This window comes from Montipora capricornis, chromosome 11 (assembly GCF_036669925.1).
Source record: "Montipora capricornis isolate CH-2021 chromosome 11, ASM3666992v2, whole genome shotgun sequence".
Lineage (NCBI taxonomy): Eukaryota > Metazoa > Cnidaria > Anthozoa > Scleractinia > Acroporidae > Montipora > Montipora capricornis.
The window spans coordinates 30436273-30456272 of NC_090893.1; the positions used below are offsets into that span (position 1 = coordinate 30436273).

The window sequence follows — 20000 nt, forward strand, 5'->3', positions numbered from 1 at the left end:
TGATCTGATTGGAACGAATTGCTCCACTCTTCATCCCCAAAGGTTTGTCGCATCGCGGGCCTGAGGTATAAAGTAAGCAACGAAATCGATATAAGATACACAAAACCAGTAAGTGAGCTCCCACGTGTTTTGATGAACCACACCTGATATTCTCCAGCATGACCAGGAAATACTTGAAACGTCTTGATAATGTATATAGCATGAATTATATTGTTTAGAGCGGTTTTCAATCGAGTGTTGTAAAACAAATTTCATAGTAATTACTTCGACCAATCACAGTATCTGCAAACAGCGCAATGAACCAATCCAAATTCGTAGCAATTCCGTGTAACTTGCTCAAAGCGACGAAAAAATCGCACGTGCAAGTTGGTTTTGGTTTTCCTCGGTCTAGTTTTCAATGCTTTCCCATATTTGCGTCTACATTTTTCTTCATGCAGGCCAATATTAAGAACTAAGGAAATCGCCACTCTTACTAAAGAATAGTTAAAATCCGAGAAAATAATCCTTGAATTCAAATGTGTCAAATGTATTTTCAAAAGAAGTGTTTGTGTAAGAAAAGAATCCCTAACATTCTCTTTCAAATTTCCCGGGCGCCGCCATCTTGAATAATTGTGGCGTGTAATTTACCCTATTGTTCTGACTCAAAGGGGTTTCGTATAATAACAATACAGCGGTGTAACACATCACAACTGTTCTGAAATTCTTTTGTTTCGTATGCAAACGCTTTCTTATTTCTTGTAAAATTGTCTTGGTTCGAGTGAGGCCTGTACTACTACTGTCTTGTTAAAAAAAAAAATTAAAAGATTAAAATATCCGAGCTCTCGCTAATCCACGGCATCATCAGATGATGACGAGTTTTTTTAACAAGAGAGCAGTACAGGCCTCACTAGAATCAAGACAATCTTGTCCAGACAATGCTACTGAAGGAAAGTATCCGAAGATCATTTCTGGTGTTAAAAGTTATTACTTTTTTTAATTGGAATGGGTTTCCTTGAATGACCGCTCTTGAGGAAAATATTTGATTTTGCTGCCCTCAAGAAGGCAATTTCAAATTACTCACCGATTGCGCACCCATAGAACTCGACCCGCATGGAAATCCAGCTACGCCACGTGACTGGATGTATCTTGAAGAAGCGACCGTTCACAGGACGAGCAAACCTATGCGTTATCACTACATAGCGGTCATAGTTGCCCTGGAAAATCTGCGAGAAAGGAACAATCAAAATCATCAAATGTGTTTTTCGCATTTCCCTTGACCTTTAACCCTAAACCACTTAATCACATCTGTTGTGATCTGATCACTTCGTCCGTCAGAATTACATGTTCCCGGAAAATTACGTGAAAATTAGTCCATTGCTCGAAGAATGGAAGCGCCACACCCAAAGAGAACAACCAGAAGAGATTCAAAAGGTTACATTCCGCGGCACTGCTCCCTCTCCGAGGAAGCTATTTTGGTGCTTCGAATTAATCTCTAAGGAATTAATTTCTATTCTAATCCAAATGCATTCTTTCGTTTCGACAAAAATATGACCGCAAGACTGAACATATAAGCCATTCCCTGCTTTCAGATACCTTTTTCTTTTCTTAGCATTCTTTCTCTGATTTTACGTTGCCTTAAGGCTAAAGCTAAGCCCTGTTCGCCTAAAACCAAATCTACTTTGCTAATTACTGAGGAAAACAGGACCCCAAATTGATCTCGATGATACGCAAAAATACAGTGCAAAATATCCTAAGATAATGACCTTTAACACATACCTTAGTCTTTCCATTCTCTTTATAAGTCACAAACCGGTATCCCTTGATACTGAACTCTAGATAATACGTCATGACCCACTGATCCGAATTTTGTCGACCCTGAGTGGAAATCCGTGTCGCGCGAACGACTCCTTCAAAGTCAATCTTCAGCCACTGACGTTTGTCGCTGCGCTTGGCAACCCATGCTCCGCCCATGCTTCCCACGCGGCGCTGATGTAAGCGCGCGTTGCGCGCCGCGCCGTAGTAATTATAGAATGACGAGGCAGTCATGAGTTGATCAGGAACTCGGCGGTCTTCCAAGCCAAGAGGAACGTCACACTTATCTACACAAAATTTCACACAGGTAAACGTGTTACCAGCAAGCGCTAAAACGTAGCAAAGAAATCTAACATAAACGTAGGTCACATGGGTTAACCATCAGTTAATGGCTTCTTTGCTCTAAAAAGGGGCATATTTTTAAAAACCGGACGAGACGTTCCGGTTTTTTTTTTTTTAACAGCTACCTTCTAAAACTTGTGTTCTAATCCAAGAGGAGTATTTCACAAAGATATCCTCCATTCTCGAGAAATGCCTAGTCTAGGCTATGTTGGCAGGCGAACAGGTCACGCGGAGGGGAAACTGGCGAGTGAAACAACTTTATAGTCGACCAGGCGTATTGCACTTAGTTTTCTGTTCGTTTTGAATGCCACACAGATCTTGTATGTGTTGTATTGGTGTTAATCGAATTTTTGAATTTCTGTCCATTTTATAGTCAGAGTTTCCTGTGCTTTTGTCTGTCTTTCATTTCAGTCATTGAATCACGAAAAGTAAAGTGTTGCGTTCATTGAAACCTTTCAAGGGAGACGTCACCAACATGTCTTTAAGTGTTCTACCACAATTTCGTATTTTCATGGTTGGACTGGAACTAGCATTGAATGGAGGCTAAATTATTTTCTCGGTGACCGCGATTCCATGCTCGACCAGTCCAACCGTGAGAATCCGTAACCTGCCCACTATACAACTGAATCAGTTTTCTGTACTTACACCATGCTCCGCCATACAGTTCCATTCGCATGGAGATACGCGAGCGCCAGCCACGAGGAACGATTTTTACGAATCGTGCCACAAATGGGGGATCGAAAGAGTGAGTTTGAATGCCATCTTGATCGTAGTTTCCTGTAAAAGTCTACAGAAAAAGGAAAACTGATAGTCAAGGCAAAAGATCACACCCATGCCTCGTGGCAAATGCCAAGTTAAGGCCATTATTCCTTTCTGATTCCATTCCAATTCCTACACCAACCATGTTGTGAGGACCCTATTTTTAAAAATAGGAGATTCCTTCTGTGTTGTGCTGTGAATTTAACGACTCAGCTCCTGTTAGAAAGCGTGACTCGACGTTCTCATCAAACCGAAAGAAAAGCTGTAAGGCGAGTTCATGCGACTTATCGGTACGACCCTCCAAAAAAAGAATCGTTGCATGAGTTTTTGCACCGTAGAGCCTCGGGAAATGTTCAAAAGGCATTGTCAAAAGATCCCGTTTTATTAGGGTTTTTGCATGGTTCTTGTGCTTCTTGATACTCCTTAGTTTACCAACCAGCACACTTTCCAAGCTTTTACGCCCAATATTAAAATATTACGTCGTAAGTATGTCATATACGGTTCCAGAGAGCAATGACATTCTTTGCGTAGATTTGTTAGAAGAACGTTAAGTAACATCCACTGAAATCCCACGCGACATTTCCTTACGCCTTTCACAATGTACATTCCAAACTCTTACGGGCTTCCCCGAATTTTTCTGAGGGGAGGGGGCGGCTGTACACAGGCTAGGGACTGAGTACAAATCCTGGGTGTCAGATACATAAAGGTTAAAGGCCCACCTTCACCCAAAAGTCATTGTGGTCGTTTGTTTTTGTTTTTCAAATGACGACTTGTCTAAATACGTGATGTGATTGGCTAAAGGCACTCAGGAGAATCACGCGGGAAACAACATGTCAGATATTTAGGTAATTTCGTGTTACACGAAATTCAGTCACGGTTTGCAATGACTTTTGGGCGAATGTGGGCCTTTAAGGCACCGATTTCAAACGATTAACCTTTTGGGGCTGTGTTGAGTTTTTTCGTTAAAATACCGTGTAAATTGTGTAAACTGTAACTGTAGGTTATTTTCTTATGTGAAAGGTTATTGTTTAGCAGATTAAGTCCGTTTCCTTTGTATCGCATTTATCTTTTGTTGTATTTTTTGCGCACATGTAATTGTTATATTTTTGACAATAAAAACTTTAAATTACAAAAAAGAATACTTCTAACAAATTGGGAACTTTTAATACCTTGCCTCATTCATTAGTCCATCGGATATCAGCGGTAGTGAAGAGCAAAGTGGAAACGTTAGAGTCCCTCTTGCTATCGAATGTTCTCTTTGTTTATAACCTTAAACTTATATTGGATATGAGATGGTAAATAGCCAACAAGGCCAGGGAGGATATAACCAGTCTCATATCCAACAAACCCGAATGGACTCATTGTTTTATTAAATTTTCATTAAATTTCGAACGCTTGCACACTTGATAAATAAAGGCAATCAATTTCCAGTTTGACAACACTTGACACACAATCAGTTTCCATATTAGGTCATACGGTATCTGACCTGCTAACCGGGACTGAGTGAACCAATCACAAAGTTGGAAACGTCATTTATCCGAGTTCGAAAATATAGTAACTCATGTTATTCGATTTGGTTAATCCTAGAATAAGTACAACCAATGCCTTACAGTTGTCACTTTCAACCGCATCTTTCATGTAAACCTACACACAGGGTAACAACAATGCGAGCCTTCAATAATACCATATTTTAAATAAAAACATCTCGCATATACCTTTATATAATCCCACCAATGTGTGACTCGGGAGAAGTACATTCCGTCCATACTGTAGTACACATAATAAGCTGTCACCCACTCCGCTTTATCTGCACTTCCTTGTGTCTCTATGCCTGTTAATAAGGTCGGCTGTCCCAAGTCGACCTTCAACCACTGGTTGTGCTTATTGTGAAGCGCAGTCCACGCCCCCTTCAACCGCCCTTGACTCTTTATTCTCAAACGGGCACGGGACGGGCCATGGAATTTGTCGACCTGAGACGAGGCCGTCATGGCCGTGGGCTTTATCTTTTTGCTTCCAATTCCAACGGGTTTATCGTAAAATCGTTCTATAAAAGACGCAAACAAATGGATTATTAAAGTGTTAACGTGAACGTCATAACCTTCTTGTAATTAACAGTTTTCTTTCGAAAATGTTGAATCTCAGCACCGCAAACCGTATACTTTGTCTTTTGCTTTTCATGTTTAACTTCTCATGGGCCTCACAAGTTTTAAAACGGCAACAAAATTAGTAGCCGTTTGTCTTATGGGAAAAGAGTGAGAATAGACTATCCAGGATGGAAAAGTTCGTCAAACCATTACCCTCTTGAAATATACATACACACGTACATACTCAATTGACCACTCCCCATAAGGGCTTTTCACGGCCAATGAAACATAATTAACAAAACAACAGAACAGAAAAACAACAACTGTTAAGAATCCCAACTGTCCGGAGGCAAACCAGCTATTTACAAGTGCAGCGGAGAAGTTGAACCAGGGACTACCGGGAACAAATTCAACGAGTGGTCAACAACGGTCTTGAACCCGGGGGCTCGAGATTTCATGGCAAGCATCCTAGCCTCTAGGCCACACTGCCTCCTTGCTTTATTGCTTCGTCAATAGGAACCAAACGTGTCTTCGTCAATTACAGTGGTAACAAACAAAATTTCTCTAGAGCAAATGACACATGTTAACCCCGGTGGATGATTTGAAGAAATGACTTTTCGATGGGAAATCGGGAAGAGTTGGGAAAAGATCGAACGCTAACTTGCAGGAGTCGAACCTCCGCACTCCGATTATTAGTCTCATCTCCTCTATAACAATATACCAAGAATGCAACATTTCGACAATTTCCGGCACTCCTAGCAGTTGTGCCACACAATAGCCCATTTCCGATTTGCTGCATGCTTCAGTTTTAAGGCGAGTCCTGGTGCACAACCATTCAAATGGAAATGAGTTGCGTATTCTTATGCAAATTAAACTCATTTCCATTACAATAGTTGAGCACCAAGACTCACTTCGAAACCTACACAAATGGCCTATTGTCACAAGGACCGGTTTAATGAGGCCCAGCTCCCACAAGTATGCTATAGCTCAATGGTAGAGCATCCGAACTCATAATCGGAAGGTCGTAAGTTCGGCTCCTGCAAAGGGGCACTCGGATATTTTCCGACAACCTCCGAGTCACCATGCAAAAAGTCACTTCCTCAAGGTTAACCTAACCGTACAAATATTATGTTCGGCTTTTAGACGAACCAGGGCTTTTAACACCTCTTTTGCTATCTGGTAGTCTTAGTTTTAGTCCTACCAGAATAATTAGGTGGTCGATTTGTTCCGGTCAAGACCGAAATGTCGCTTTCGTTTCAACCAAATTCCGCTTCTTCCCATTCCCAGGCTCGTTTCATTGCGTACATAGAATTGACCTTATTGGAGTTGAGCCTGCAGGCACATTTTCTTTTGTTTAAAACTACATGCAAAAGAGGCTTAAGGGTCAATTTTATACAAAATGACCCATTAGCCTCGTTTATGTGGCAAAACCGAAAGCAACCAAGCACATAACAGGCTTTGTACTTTTTATTGAAATAACGCGAGAGAGGATGAGGTAAGAAAACGGATCTCCATGCACCATCACAGTTTTTTTTTAATCTAATTTATGATCTCGTTCCCAATGCCTCGCATATTTAAAATTTCATTTCCTCGTTACAACTGGTCAATCACGCGCCTCCCTAAAAATAGCTGCGTAGCTGAAATTAGATTTTGAAAACCTATCATTGGAAAAGGCCCATGTATGGTGGATCCGTTCTCTGAGATCATCCTCTCTTGAGTAGAGTGGTGTACATTTATTACTCCCACCGCTGGGAGCTTCTTGGGGGACGTTGTCATACTTATTGTTATGAAGCTTACAATCAATTAGGAAAAACACAGGTGCATCTGCCCAAAACACTAAAAGACAACACCATGGAATAGATAACAAACACTTCTCAGAAAAAGAGAGGCTTCGTTACCGTGCCAGAGTATTTTTAGTACTAGACGAGGGTCGAGAGAGGGGGCCCACAGTTCAATGTTGTTATCCAAAAAGACTTGATAGTGGAACTATTAGCAGATGTAATTGTAAAGTCAGGACTTTCCCTGTGTTATTTTTTAAAGACCCTGCGTGCTGAACCGGTAGATGATTCAAAACAACCAACTCCTGCAACATAGTCCATTGCTCTACCAAATGAGCCAACCAGTGGGAATATCTCTCTCATTCATAGAAACGAAGCGAACCTAATTGCCATCCCGCAACTTCGCTCTTGAAGTTAATTTGAAAAAGCGGCAATCATAGCCGAGGCAATGTACTTCAATAATCAAATACTTGCACCTCCAAAACAGCAACAAATGGCAAAACAAAAATTAAGTATCCACACTTACCACGATATCGGCATCCAAACAACTCAACACGCAATGTGATGTAGCTGTACCAAGTCTTTGGATAGATTCGTACAAAGCGCGCTCTGATCGGTGGTATTATCCCGTTAGTAACCGTGTGATAGATGTCATAGTTTCCACGGAAAAGCTGAAGTAAAACAAAGGTTTGAAGTTTGAAAACGTGCAAGGTAACATTCGTTTGTACAAGTTGTGATTGGCCAAACTAGTAATAGACCAAATATCGGGTTGACTCAATGTTGTACCCAATTCAAACCCTTTGGGAATAAAACGGTTTGTTCCAGGTATTTCCATATCATTTAAATGTGAATGCTACCTAAATTATATTAGTATCACCCAACTAGAGGACTAATGCAAATCCTGCATTTTGATTTGCTACGCTATTAGAGGACTATTAGTGATAGTCCTCGAGTAGCGAAAAGCGTGACGCTTTCTTACGTTTTATTCCCAAATAAATATCTCTTCAACTTGCATTTGCCAACTTTGTTATTGCCTTTTCTGTCCGACTAGTTGGGTGACACTAAAACAATTAGCCACCTCGCCCTCAACGGCCACGGGTCAATAGCCCATTCGGCTTCTCCTCATGCATGGGCTATTGACCCGTAGCCCTTGCGGGCTACGGGTCTAATTGTTAAATGCAAATACAGAAATCATACGGAGAATGGGGAGGGGCGCTGGGTATTCCACAGCGGCCCGCCCCATTCTCCGCGCGGCTAATTTGCCTCTCGCGCCATCAATACCACCAGCAACGGAGGCTAGGTTAAATAAAGAGGCGCGAATTTAAGATGTAACCTCACCTTAACTTTGCCATAAGCCACATACGGCTTAAATTGCAAGCCAGTCTTACTATAACCCAGGGTGTAACTTTTCACGTATTGCGTAGCTTCTCTTCTCCCCTGCATAGCGATGCCCTTAACGACACTCATTTGTCCTAAGTCGATCTCCAGCCATTCGCTGCTCCTTCTGTACTTGGCAAACCAACCTCCAGTTCGGCTATTGGCTGCGTGGATGTTGAGTCGCGCTCGTTCGGGACCGTAATTGTAATTGTACGAAGACGAGGACCGAAGTTGGCCCGACACGATTCGTCCGTCCTCCATACCGAGAGGCATTGTACAACGGTCTGTGAACAAAGAGAACGAAATAAGCAGAGTAACTAGATGTCATTAATTATTTATACTTACCACTTTTCTACTGAAAAGAGCTAACGATCTGTTTGTTTGGCCAAGGGATATGGGAACTACAATTTTTCAGATTTTTCGCACTTATTGTAAGAAAAATGGTCCATTTGAATATAAGTGCCAAGGAGAGAAGAAAAGGGGCTACTTTGGCAGAGGAGGTATGATAAAATGCGGTTATTATATAGGAGCAAGGATGGCACAGTCGGTTAGTGCGCGGCCTTGGTGCAAGAGGTCCTGAGTTCGATTCCCGGATCTCGCATCCTTGTTTCGACTCCTTTCCTTTCCGTGTAGCTACGTAGCTTTAAATACCCGTAAAACGGAGCACTGATGGAGTGGGGGGAGTAAAATGAGCGCACCGTCGACCTCAGGTTTGTCAGTGATTAAAAGTTACTGTTACGAGTTATCGACGTTAAATAAGGTCTACTTTACTTTATTTTACTCCTTTATTTAAGTTCCTAATTGCTGCCGCAGTGAGTAAGCCTGGAGTGAACGAGCGAGGCAGCTGTCTAATCGGGAGAAGAACACATTTTTCTTCGAAACGCAAGGGGTTGTGGCCAAAGGCGCAAGGAATTGTGGTTATGCGATGATGTGGTTATCACTGTCACGCAACAAAAAAATTTATTCGAAATCGTTCACTGAAAAAGGCCAAGAACTTGGAATGTTGTAGCAAGCAAATCTTTTAAGCACTTCTCCAATTCTCAGGTCTGTGAGGTACATCGTTTCTGAGTTATTTGTCGAAGCGTTTCACGCAACTTTTTGAGATCTTTATGGAGACGCCACGTTGTCCACCAATATAGAGGCCGGTAACCAAAGAAAACATCTGGAGTTCACTTTGTGATGAGAGCGCTTACTTTATGCTCGTGAGATAAAATACATGTGTATGACCACATCTCCCAATGTACTTGAAAGGCTCAAACTGCTGAGATTCATAGGGATAGACATTTCAACTGGTGAGTTGTTTTATCTTGGAAGGCCTAATTGATACGAGCTTTATAGATTCTCTTTCGCTCCCTTGTCACCAACGTAATCATCAACTCGCGCATGCGCACATGAAACTGTTTATGCAATGAAAAACTGGGCACCATTGTTGACTTTTGGAACAGTTTGAACGACCTACGCACAACTTTATTTTCGATTTCAGCACTTGCCCAACATCCGCTAAAATTATGTTGGTTGAATCCGCTAAAACGGGCCTTTGGGAGATCAAGGTTGATAATACGTAGTTCATACAGCACAGTTCATACACCACACAGTTGATGTTAAGAATGACCTGCGAACTGCTGCTTGAATCATTCCCACTGTATGCAGAGTGGTTTATGTGAAAATTGTGGTAAGTACTACTGGATAATGAACGAACAAGAGTCCGGTTTTAATCCAAACACACGTTTTCTTAGAAAAAAAATCGGTTTTCCCATTGTTTACGATCTTTACTCTACCTGTTAGACATCCATAAAACTCCACTCTCATGGCAATATATCGATACCATCCCCAGGGACGAACTCGGATGTAGCGGCATTTAAGAGCAGGGATAAAGGGATGACTGACAATGGTGTTTTGGTCTCTGTTGCCTGTGAAATACTAAGATTAAAAAAAGAAACAGTTACGAAGGAATTAAAGAATGGTCGACGAGTAAACGCAGCTGGTAATTGGCTCAATTAGACGATATCTAAGTTGGTGAACTGATGGGCTATTCCTGAGTTCCCTGAAGAGCTTACTCAAGACTAAATGTCTGGCTCACGGCCTTTAATAAAGAATGGCGTTCGCCGAATTCTCTAGGCTGAAATCGACGTTTACATGTAAAAACTAATGAAACAACACACAAGCAGCGGAGAAAAAACTTAGATACAAAGTTTCCTTGGAAATTATATTTTACTTCACCGTTTCATATGCCTCAAGGTACATTCTCAGAAGTGACAGTTAACAGTAAAATTTAATGGTATTTGTAAGGTAAGTGGCTAATAAAAATACAATATAAATAGCTAATTAATGACAAACCAACATTTTAAAAAGGGCCAACGGCAAGGATTAAGTATCACTTTTGATGTTGAATGTTGAAACATACGAAACGTTAAGTCAATATAATTGCAAAGGATGCGTTTGTATCTCAGTGTTTGCCACCACTGCTTGTGTGTTGTTCCTTTCGGCTAAAGCTGAGATGGACAAAGACAAAGAGTATTATTACGTTAAAGCAAGTTTGATTTCAACTGATTTCTCTAGCCTGATTGCACAAATTCTAAATCGAGAGAATTTTCACACTTAAGACCGCGTTTAAAGTTGCCTTTTTGTGTGTGTGCTATTGTGTGCACCAACTTTGTAAACTCGATATATTCATTTAATTTCTTATTTGTGGGGTAAAAAGTGTTGTTGCTGTAGTTGTTACAGATCTTAATCAAAAAATAAATTCAAATGGCTTGTGGAACTGCTCGCTAGCCAGGTAGTCCACAGGCCCACCACCTTACTAAACTGAAGATTCAAGCAAAACATAATGTGGTGAGAGAAGTGGAAATGAGCTCGGGATTCGGGATCACAGAAAACAAAGCCAGCCAGGAGTAAGAGCGGGATCTGAAACCGGCGCAAACACATTGAATCCTACGCCCTAATTTCTGAGCCACACCATTTCCCTGAAAAGAATATTTACTGTGGTGTTTACTTGAAATCCCTAGATTCTCGAACAATTCAAAGAGAAACACACTCACCTTGATGTTATTTCGTTCCTGATAAGGCTTAAAGCTGACAGCATTCAAGCTGTGATACACGACATATTGCGTGACCCACTGGTTCTTGTCTTGCTGTCCTTGAGTTGCAATTCTAATTATTTTCGCGGGTGAAATGAAGAAAACCTGAATCCACTGGTATCGGTTATTGTACGCAGCTTGCCACCCACCGCTGAGGCGCCCTTGGCGGCGGATGTTCAGCCGTGCTCGAGACGCTCCGGAGTAGACATTTATCTCGGATGACGCCGTCATCTGACTGTCCTTCAAACGGCGGTTTTGCAATCCCATTGGACGGTTGCACATCTTTCCTGTGAAACGAAAAATTGATACAAGGATGGTTCCGATTGGTCATTTACCATAACAGAAGTCAATTCTTAAAATCAGTCTCAATAAGTTTGAGAATAACGTAAATGCCAAACGGTACTTAAATATAATGTGTTGGCGCCATAATTTCATTCCTTATTTATCACAAAAAAATACTAACGAATTTTCCATGAGACTTTTGAGCCCTAGAGTTCCCTCAGATTGTCTGTCTCTCTTACACCGTTTTAAGGCATTTTCCATTCCAAAGAGCGCAATTGTAACTTCGGTATTTTTAATTGGATTGATTTTATACGACAGGGTCCCTTCAAAACAACATAACTTACCAAGTCTGCATCCATACAATTCAAGCCTCATGGCGACATAGCCATACCAAGACCTAGGATGAACGCGTATGTAACGTGCCTTGATTGGCGGTCGCAGCCGGTGAACTACAACTAAATAGCGTTCATAGTTTCCTTGGAATACCTGCAGCGAAGGAGACAAATGATTCAGTAATGGTGAAAGAGAACAGGACAAGTGATTTAGATGAGAACTCACGTAGATGCAAGAACATAACCTAGCTATTGTTTCCCTCGTAGTTGGGATCCATACGTGTCAGAAAACAAAGGTAACATAGAAAAAGAAATAAAAACAACTCTCGAAAATGTTTGATTGGCTTCAGTTGTTAAAAGGCCAGGGGCCGGTTACTCGAAGCCTGGTTAGCGCTAACCATTGGTTAAGAGGTATTGAAACTTGTAGGTTTCCGTGGTACTTAACGCTGGTTAGCGCTAACCATGCTTCGAGGAACCCGGGCCTGATGACTTTATCCAGCAAATAAAAGTCGCCATCCAAAGTAAAATATCCTCCACGTGAAACGTTTGCAAAGGTTTTCGTACATTTCTTTAAAAAGATGTGCTTCGAGTGCGCATATTCTCCATTTCGTGAGCAAATACGGAAATCTTAGCACTTGAAACTGTCGAATTAAGACTTAACCACCCTATAAAGTTAGAGCGAGTTTCAATCCAGTGTCGTAAAACCAAAACCAAAGTACTTATTTTGGCCAATCAAAAAGGGCGGAGACAATCCGGTAAATCAATCAAAACTCGAAGCAATTACACATAGCCGACACAAAGCGCTGGAAAAGGTGCACGCGCGAGCCACGATAGGTTTCGTTTTACTTCTGATTGGTTGAAAAAAAGGCGCGAGAACTTTGAACAAATCGCTGAGTGAAGTAATCATACACAAAGCAATTCGCTAATTACTTTCGACGCTTAATTGAAAACCGCTCTATCCACTCTTTGAACATCTGGAGCCTGACGATTAGAATATTTGACAACTACGCAGTGTCATGTGACCTCCAGAATCTGAGATTCAAACCGGGAAAAACTGAACATGTGAAAATGCATAACTGTCAACTACATCAAATGAATGAAGGCGCTAGTTTCTACAGAAACTGTGGTGCTGCGTTGGTGGGCAAGTAGTACTACAAAAATTTTGGTTTTTAGAATCTCTGTACGGTGGCCAATTTACATTATCAACTCCGTTGATAAAACCAAATTTTTTGTCAACTACATCAGTTATTTTAATTTCCATGGCAACATGATGACACCGAACATCGTTTACATTTATAACTTGCCTCTTCATTCTCTATTTTCGAATTCCCCATAATACACTTTGTTTGGCCCCCAAATTTTGCATAAACCATTGTTTTCAAATGCTCTTGGGAATATGCAGTGTCCCCAAGAGCATTTGAAAACAATAGTTTATGCAAAACTTGGGGGGGCAAACAAAGTGTATTATGGGGAATTCGAAAATAGAGAATACTGCCACCTAATCACTGTCGCAAATTACCGCAAAGACGAAGATCGCTATCATGTAATTAACAATTACTCCAAGAGCGTGCGTTGGATATGAGATGACAGATAGCCAACGAGGCGCTTCGCGCCGATTTGGCTATAATTATCTCATATCCAACAAGCTCCAGTGGAATTAGATTAATTATTTTATTTAAAACGCAACAAATTATGGATGAATCCTCCCTACTTTATTTCGTAAAGGGAAACAAAAAGACTGATGTGTACAGTCTTACGAGAATACGAGCACGAATAAAGTAGCGCGTTTGAGTAATTTTGTTGAGAATATAATAAATAAAAAATCGTATGAACCTGCTCGTCCATTTCGTGATTTATGGTAACTCCTTATTTTTTGAAAGTTCTCAAATTGCAATCGCCTACGGCTCGTGCAATTTTGAGAACTTTCAAAACAGCACTCGTGCCCATAAATCACGAAATGCACTCGCGTTCATACGATTTCCAGTACATACCATGATGCCAATCAAAACTCTAGAATTGCATTATCCAATGATTTAGTTTGCAATAATACGGAATACAAGGAGGTCACTTTAAAGCAATAGGTAAGAGAAAATAACGGTTAGGAAGGAAGATTCCTAAGGGATTTTTTTGGATGAACAAGAAACAGAAGTATGTTTTTGGATACGACCGCAAAGGCAGCGGACAAGATCGATCACAACGAATTAAAAGAGGCGTTCCCGCTGTAGGGACGCAATAACAAGTTGCAATGCTGTCACGCTCGGATTGGTTCATGTGACGTCACGTGCATGCGGCTGTTAAAGACGACAACAATCATGTAAACGCTACAAGCCGCAAAGACCCAACAATACCCTTACCCTTATCGTTCTACCCTGCTTGTAAGGGTAAAACTTGACTCCGTTGTTGCTGAAAGAGAGAGTATATGACGTCACCCACTGATTAGCATCGTAACGCGCCTGTGTAGCGATACGTTTCACAATAGCAACAGTTCCCAGGTCAACCTGTAGCCACTGCTTGGTGTCTCTGTGCTTAGCAACCCAGCCTCCTTTATATTGACCATGGTTCCGAGCTTGCAGTCTGGCACTCCAGGGGCCGTAATATTGATTGATCATAGAAGACGCGGTGAACATGGCGCGAGTGACGCGGCCATCTTGGAGACCGAGTGGAACGTCACAGCGATCTAGACGTAATCAGAGACTCATTGATTAGTGATACCTCCGACAACAACGTTACAAAAAACAGAATAAATTACATCCGGGCAGACTCAAGGAAAAACCGATAAACTTGTTAAATTTGTAGTAAAAAGTGGCAGTCTTAATTGTTTTTAATTCTAAACATTTCTTCCAACCAAAATGATTTTAGCTGAACGAGCTATCAAATTCATCGCAATTTTTAAAATCACCGAAACCACTAATATGATCTGTGGTCAGAGACCATTTTCTACTTGCACAAATCCCATAATACACCTCTCTTCCCCCTCAAAGTTTTGCATAATCATTGTTTGCAATTTCTCCTGGGACATGAAGATGAAGATGTCCCAAGAGAAATTGGAGACAATACCTATGCATTTTTTTTTTGGGTAGGGGGGGGGGGGGGGAAGGGATAAAACAGGTGTATTATGGGATTTGTGCAAGTAGAGTATTGCATTATTTTCAGGTCGGCGTCGATACAACGATATTTAGTCTCAGAGTGAGGCTAAGAAAACCTCCGCTCTTTTAGGTAACTCAAACCGGTTTCAACATCTTCTTAGGCTGAGGGACTCTACAACAATGTTTCACGTAACGGCAATTCTTGGTCATTGTTGTGGTAAATAAATAATAAGACGTGCGATCATTTGTCTCACGATTCGCGACGTTTCGACCGCTTACTGCTGGTCTTCTTCAGACGATGAGGTCGACTATAGATATCTCGGTGGTCGGCCGAGACCGGTGGATTTAATCCTTATTGTCAAAGACAATGAGGGGTAATCAGTCAGTCAGTCATTCAGTAGTCAATTGACCACAATAAACACCCGCATAAAAGCACCTAGATTCTTCCAAGTTTGGCTAAATAGGTTCTTATAAAAATGGTATTTATTTCAAGGTCATTTTCCAAAATAAGAACCTGTTTAACTTTTAGGCTAACCTGGTTCTTATGTAAGGGAGGTATAAAATGAAAATTTTCGCCTAGCATTTTACTAAATTCCAGGTTCTTCTATGAGGGTGTTTATTCAACTGAGGGAGGAAACATAACTCACCGGCCGGACATCCATAAAATTCGACTCGCATGCACGGGTGACTGTACCAGCCTCTTGGGTTGAGACGAATAAACTGGCATCTAACAGAAGGACTGAGAGCGTTGACAACAATGCTGTTTTGATCGCGGTTTGCTTGGAAGAGCTGTTTCAAGGAAAGTCCAAACAAAGCACAAATTGCAATTGCGTGTTTTAATAGTAAGAACATATAATAAAGCAATGTCAAGTAACTATTGTCGTATGAGTGTTCCTTACCTACCCCACCCTAACCATTACCGAAGTAGGGATAATCTCCAGATTAAGTAGACCTTATCTATCACGACCGCCACATTGAGGTCTTCGCCTCTCATGCTCTGCCCATCGTCCGTCAATTACTTCAACTGAAGGTGAACCCAGGAACAAGAAGTTTTTTTGTTTTTGTTTTTCGTGAAAAGCATCTCTCTGTTCCCAATAACCAAACCTCACGAGCCAAAATACCGTTCCCGCATCTCATAGCCAATGACACACAACAGAACAGAACAACAACAGCAATAACTTAGAGAATCCCAACTGGCCGGAGACAAACCCGTTGACTATTTACAAGAGGGACTACTCAGATCAAATCCAACTAATGGTGAGAGAGGGTTTTGAACTCGGGGTATCCAAATTTCAAGCGTCTTATCCACTGTGCCGTACTGCCTCCTCTCAATAGACTATTTTCAAATTGTCATAGCTGGACTGGAACTGGCATGAAATGGACGCTAATGCGGGCAAATTTATTTGTGTGTGAAAAGATTTGCCCGCATTAGCCTCCATTTCATGCTAGATCCAGTCCAGCCGTGAGAATTTGAAAATGCTCTATTGTTTTTGGACTTTGAGAATATTTGCAAAAGGTCAATTTTAGCGCATGCTTCAGCTAAGCAGGCACCTGATTGGCCAGTCGTAATGACGTAAAATATGCGTGGCTTGAGCGGGTTGTGGAAAAAATGGCCTCTGTAGTAGGGATCACTTTCGTCGACGAATCTAAAAACTTTGATTTTGAAAAGAGCGGAAAAGTGACATTGAATCAACAGAAAACCGAGATGCGAGCTCTTCGGAGAAAGATGTTGAATGTGAAAGCACGAGTTCTCAAAGCGAGAGTTATGAACGTGCTCTCTGTAAGCGTGAGCTCTGAAACATTTAAGCGTAGACTCTGAAAGCGACAATTATCCCTCTGACGACGAAGAAACGGACGAAACTGACAAAGACGTCACAAAGGCAAAAAACAAAAGTGCAGGCAAAAGGAAGCCAGCCTCTCCGCGGCCATGATCATCTAACCGCGCGATATTGGGAATGAAAACTTAAAACTAGCTTGGCGAGACTAAAATTAGATTTTAAAAAACTATGATCGGGCATGGGGATCCGCTCTCTTACTTTGTCCCCTCTTGGTAAGGCCTATTTGGCCAGATCATACAAAATCACTCGTACTCGTTACCTTATCAGCACTTTTGAACCTGTACACAGCCCAATGGACGTTATCTGCGCTGAACGACACATAGTATGAAGTAACCCATTGACGAGCATCTTGTCTACCCTGTGTGGCTATCTTCCTTATTCTCATCAATTTTCCAAAGTCCACTTTAAACCACTGGTTGTAATTCCTGTATTTGGCACACCATCCCCCGATGTACTTTCCGGTTTTTTGCCTCGCCAGTCTTCCGAGCCAAGCAGCTTGGTAAACATCACGTATGGACGAGGCTGTGATTTTGTCATTGGGAATGCGTCCGTTGCGCATGCCTAGAGCGTTGTTACACCGCGACGCTATACAAAGAAGAAATATATTCTGTAATAAGAAGTTTTAAGCAACTGGAACACCCAAAATTGAACAGATGAGGAGATATATTTTATGGAATGGTGATGTGCAGAGGTAAGTGTTAAACTGATCAATGTCCAGATCCCGGTTGTTCGAAAGCGGATTAACTTAATCCAGGTTAGCGTGAACTTTTGTTTTCAACGTTTTGGTGAAAGTTTCCATTGATTATTTTTGTTTTTCAAGATTGACTTCTTCTAAGGTAACGTTTTACAGAATATCAGTCTTGAACAGCCTTTGGGAGTAGAGAATAAAACTCCTTTGTTAATTTTTAACCTGAGATTAGCGTTAATCAGCTTTTGAACAACTGGCCCCAGGATTACAACCTGCAGACTGGTTGGAAAGGAGACATCTGACTCAGTTACCTTATGACTGGTGAACACTGAAGATAGCGACAATGATAACGATAATAATGATCATAATAGGGACCTTAAGCAAGGACGAAGACGACGGTTACGAGAACGCCACATAACGATGGGTTTAATCAGCAAAAGCAACAGTTCTGCACGACCTGCACGTGCGTTTTACATTTTGATACATTTCTTTGCCGTTCTCAACTTGACAACGACGCGAAATGATCAAATTTGAGGTCATGTGGAGGACGAGAGCCCCTAACGATGAAGTTTCAATTTTCTCCCAAAATCCACACCGTTCTCGCCAATTTTAATGGGGACTCACACTTTCCAAGCCGAGTGACTCAGAGTAATCGCAAAATTATTATAGTAAAGGCTCGTTTAGACGGTTTCAACATTTGACCAACATTCATTTCAACAAAAGTTGAACGGATGTTGGGCAAATGTTGGATGCAAAAACAAAGTTGTGCGGAGGTTGTTCAAACAGTTCCAAAATTGCGCCAACAAAAAAACCAACATTTTCGCGAAATTTGATTGCGAGGAACTAAGAGCTAGAAACCAGTCTCTCTCGTCCAGATAAACTATGCCGTATTGACTTTTGCGGCCAGGGGCCCGTTTCTCAAAAGTCCCGAAACTTTACGGGGCGTTTTCGGGTGTCACAATTCCCTTTGTATCTCAAGAACGGAGAGGATTTAATTCGTCAAACTTCACAGTTATTTTTCTTTTTGTTGCCTTGAAAACATGTTAAAAGATCGGCTTTCTAAAACAAGCGGTTCGCAATTTCACAAATGGCTTTTCGGGCCCGAAAAGTTTTCGGGACTTTCGAGAAACGAGCCCCTGATGTGAGCATGCGTGTGTTCTACAATTGTTGAACAGAGTTTTCAAACGGCCTCAACACCATTCAACATTTTCGAGAACAAAGGAAAAGTTCAATAGATGTAGAATGAAAGTTTAAACCGATTTAAACTTGATTCAACACGCTTTCAACATTTTTACTCTTTCAACAATGTTGGACGACCTGCTCAAAACGCACCAAACATTTGGTTCAATAAACTGTTGAATGCATGTTAAAGCAAACGTTGAAACCCTTTGAACGGGTCTTAACGGTATATAATATTTTCAGACAACGTTCTAGTAGCCGTCTTCGTCGTCCTTACTTAAGAGGGACCTTAAGCAAGGGCGACCACGACGGCTACGAGAACGTTGTCTAAAAATATTATTTCCCGTTACTGCAATAATTTTGCGATTACTCCAAGTCGCTCGGCTTGGATTGTGTGAATACACAATCCAATAATAAAGTTGATGAGAACGGTGTGGATATTTAGAGAGAAAATTGAAATTCATCGTCGTGTGCTCTGGCCTCCACATGACCTCAAATTTGATCATTTCACGTCGTAGTCAAGACGAGAACGGCAAAAAAATGTATCAAAATGTAAAATGCACGTGCAGGGCGTGCAAAGCTATTGTTTTTGCCCACTAAATATGCAAATTTATGGTGTTCTCGTAGCCGTTGATGATGACGATGATGACGTCAATGATGACGACAATGATGATGATAATGATGATGATGATAATAGTGATACAGGAAAGACGGAACTACTCAAGTAGACATGTCCAATATCCATCGTATTTCTTAGAACAATGAAATCTTCCCTAATAACAATTGACTCAGTTTGTCTATAAACTGCTTCAAATGATGCATGCGTGCGGTATACCTGCACAGCCGTACAACTCTGCTCTTAAGCAAATCCAGCCATACCAAGTCTTCGGATACAGGCGCACGTAAACAGCTGTGAATGGTTTCAGAAACTGGTGATAAACTATTGAGTGGCGGTCCGTGTTGCCTTCGAAGGTCTGAAAAGGGTAAAAAGAATAAAAAAGATAATGACAATTCAGGAAAAGCAAAAACTTCTTTTGAAGTCTTGAGACAGTTATATATATTATATTGACTTTAGCTATATTTGTGCACCTTAAAAAGTTAAGTTAGACTCGTAGAACTGAATAACAGCAAAGTTAACTATAAAAGGGTAACTTGTAGTACTAGAAATCCATTACAGCCATCCAAGTGTTGATCCTAGTCATGGAAATAAGCGGCCACAAGAAAAGATCTCTGTCCAGTGGAGATCGAAACCACGTCCGAATGGGTTACCAAGGCTAACGCCTCAATGGCTTATCCTGGCAGGTCTAGCACTGCCACTTATCCTTTCACAATCATTACTTTATTTTGTCTACAAACAATTTGATTACCATTGCACTGCCATCGCAGA

General features: G+C 41.2%; 1 protein-coding gene across 1 annotated transcript in view; it reads right to left on the minus strand.

Annotated features, from left to right (window-relative positions):
• The window catches only part of LOC138023349 (uncharacterized), a 21029-nt gene that overhangs the window by 293 nt on the left and 736 nt on the right, over positions 1-20000 (minus strand). Inside the window, exons 2-15 of the mRNA XM_068870362.1 lie at positions 19449-19587; positions 17006-17331; positions 15556-15697; positions 14177-14499; positions 11835-11976; positions 11170-11495; positions 9910-10051; positions 8093-8448; positions 7281-7425; positions 4608-4936; positions 2779-2920; positions 1756-2078; positions 1061-1202; positions 1-60 (exon numbers count right to left, since the gene is read on the minus strand). The exon at positions 1-60 is cut by the window's left edge and continues 293 nt beyond it. Of these exons, the coding sequence (XP_068726463.1) occupies positions 1-60; positions 1061-1202; positions 1756-2078; positions 2779-2920; positions 4608-4936; positions 7281-7425; positions 8093-8448; positions 9910-10051; positions 11170-11495; positions 11835-11976; positions 14177-14499; positions 15556-15697; positions 17006-17331; positions 19449-19587 (3037 nt within the window). The remainder of the gene's footprint in view (positions 61-1060; positions 1203-1755; positions 2079-2778; positions 2921-4607; positions 4937-7280; positions 7426-8092; positions 8449-9909; positions 10052-11169; positions 11496-11834; positions 11977-14176; positions 14500-15555; positions 15698-17005; positions 17332-19448; positions 19588-20000) is intronic.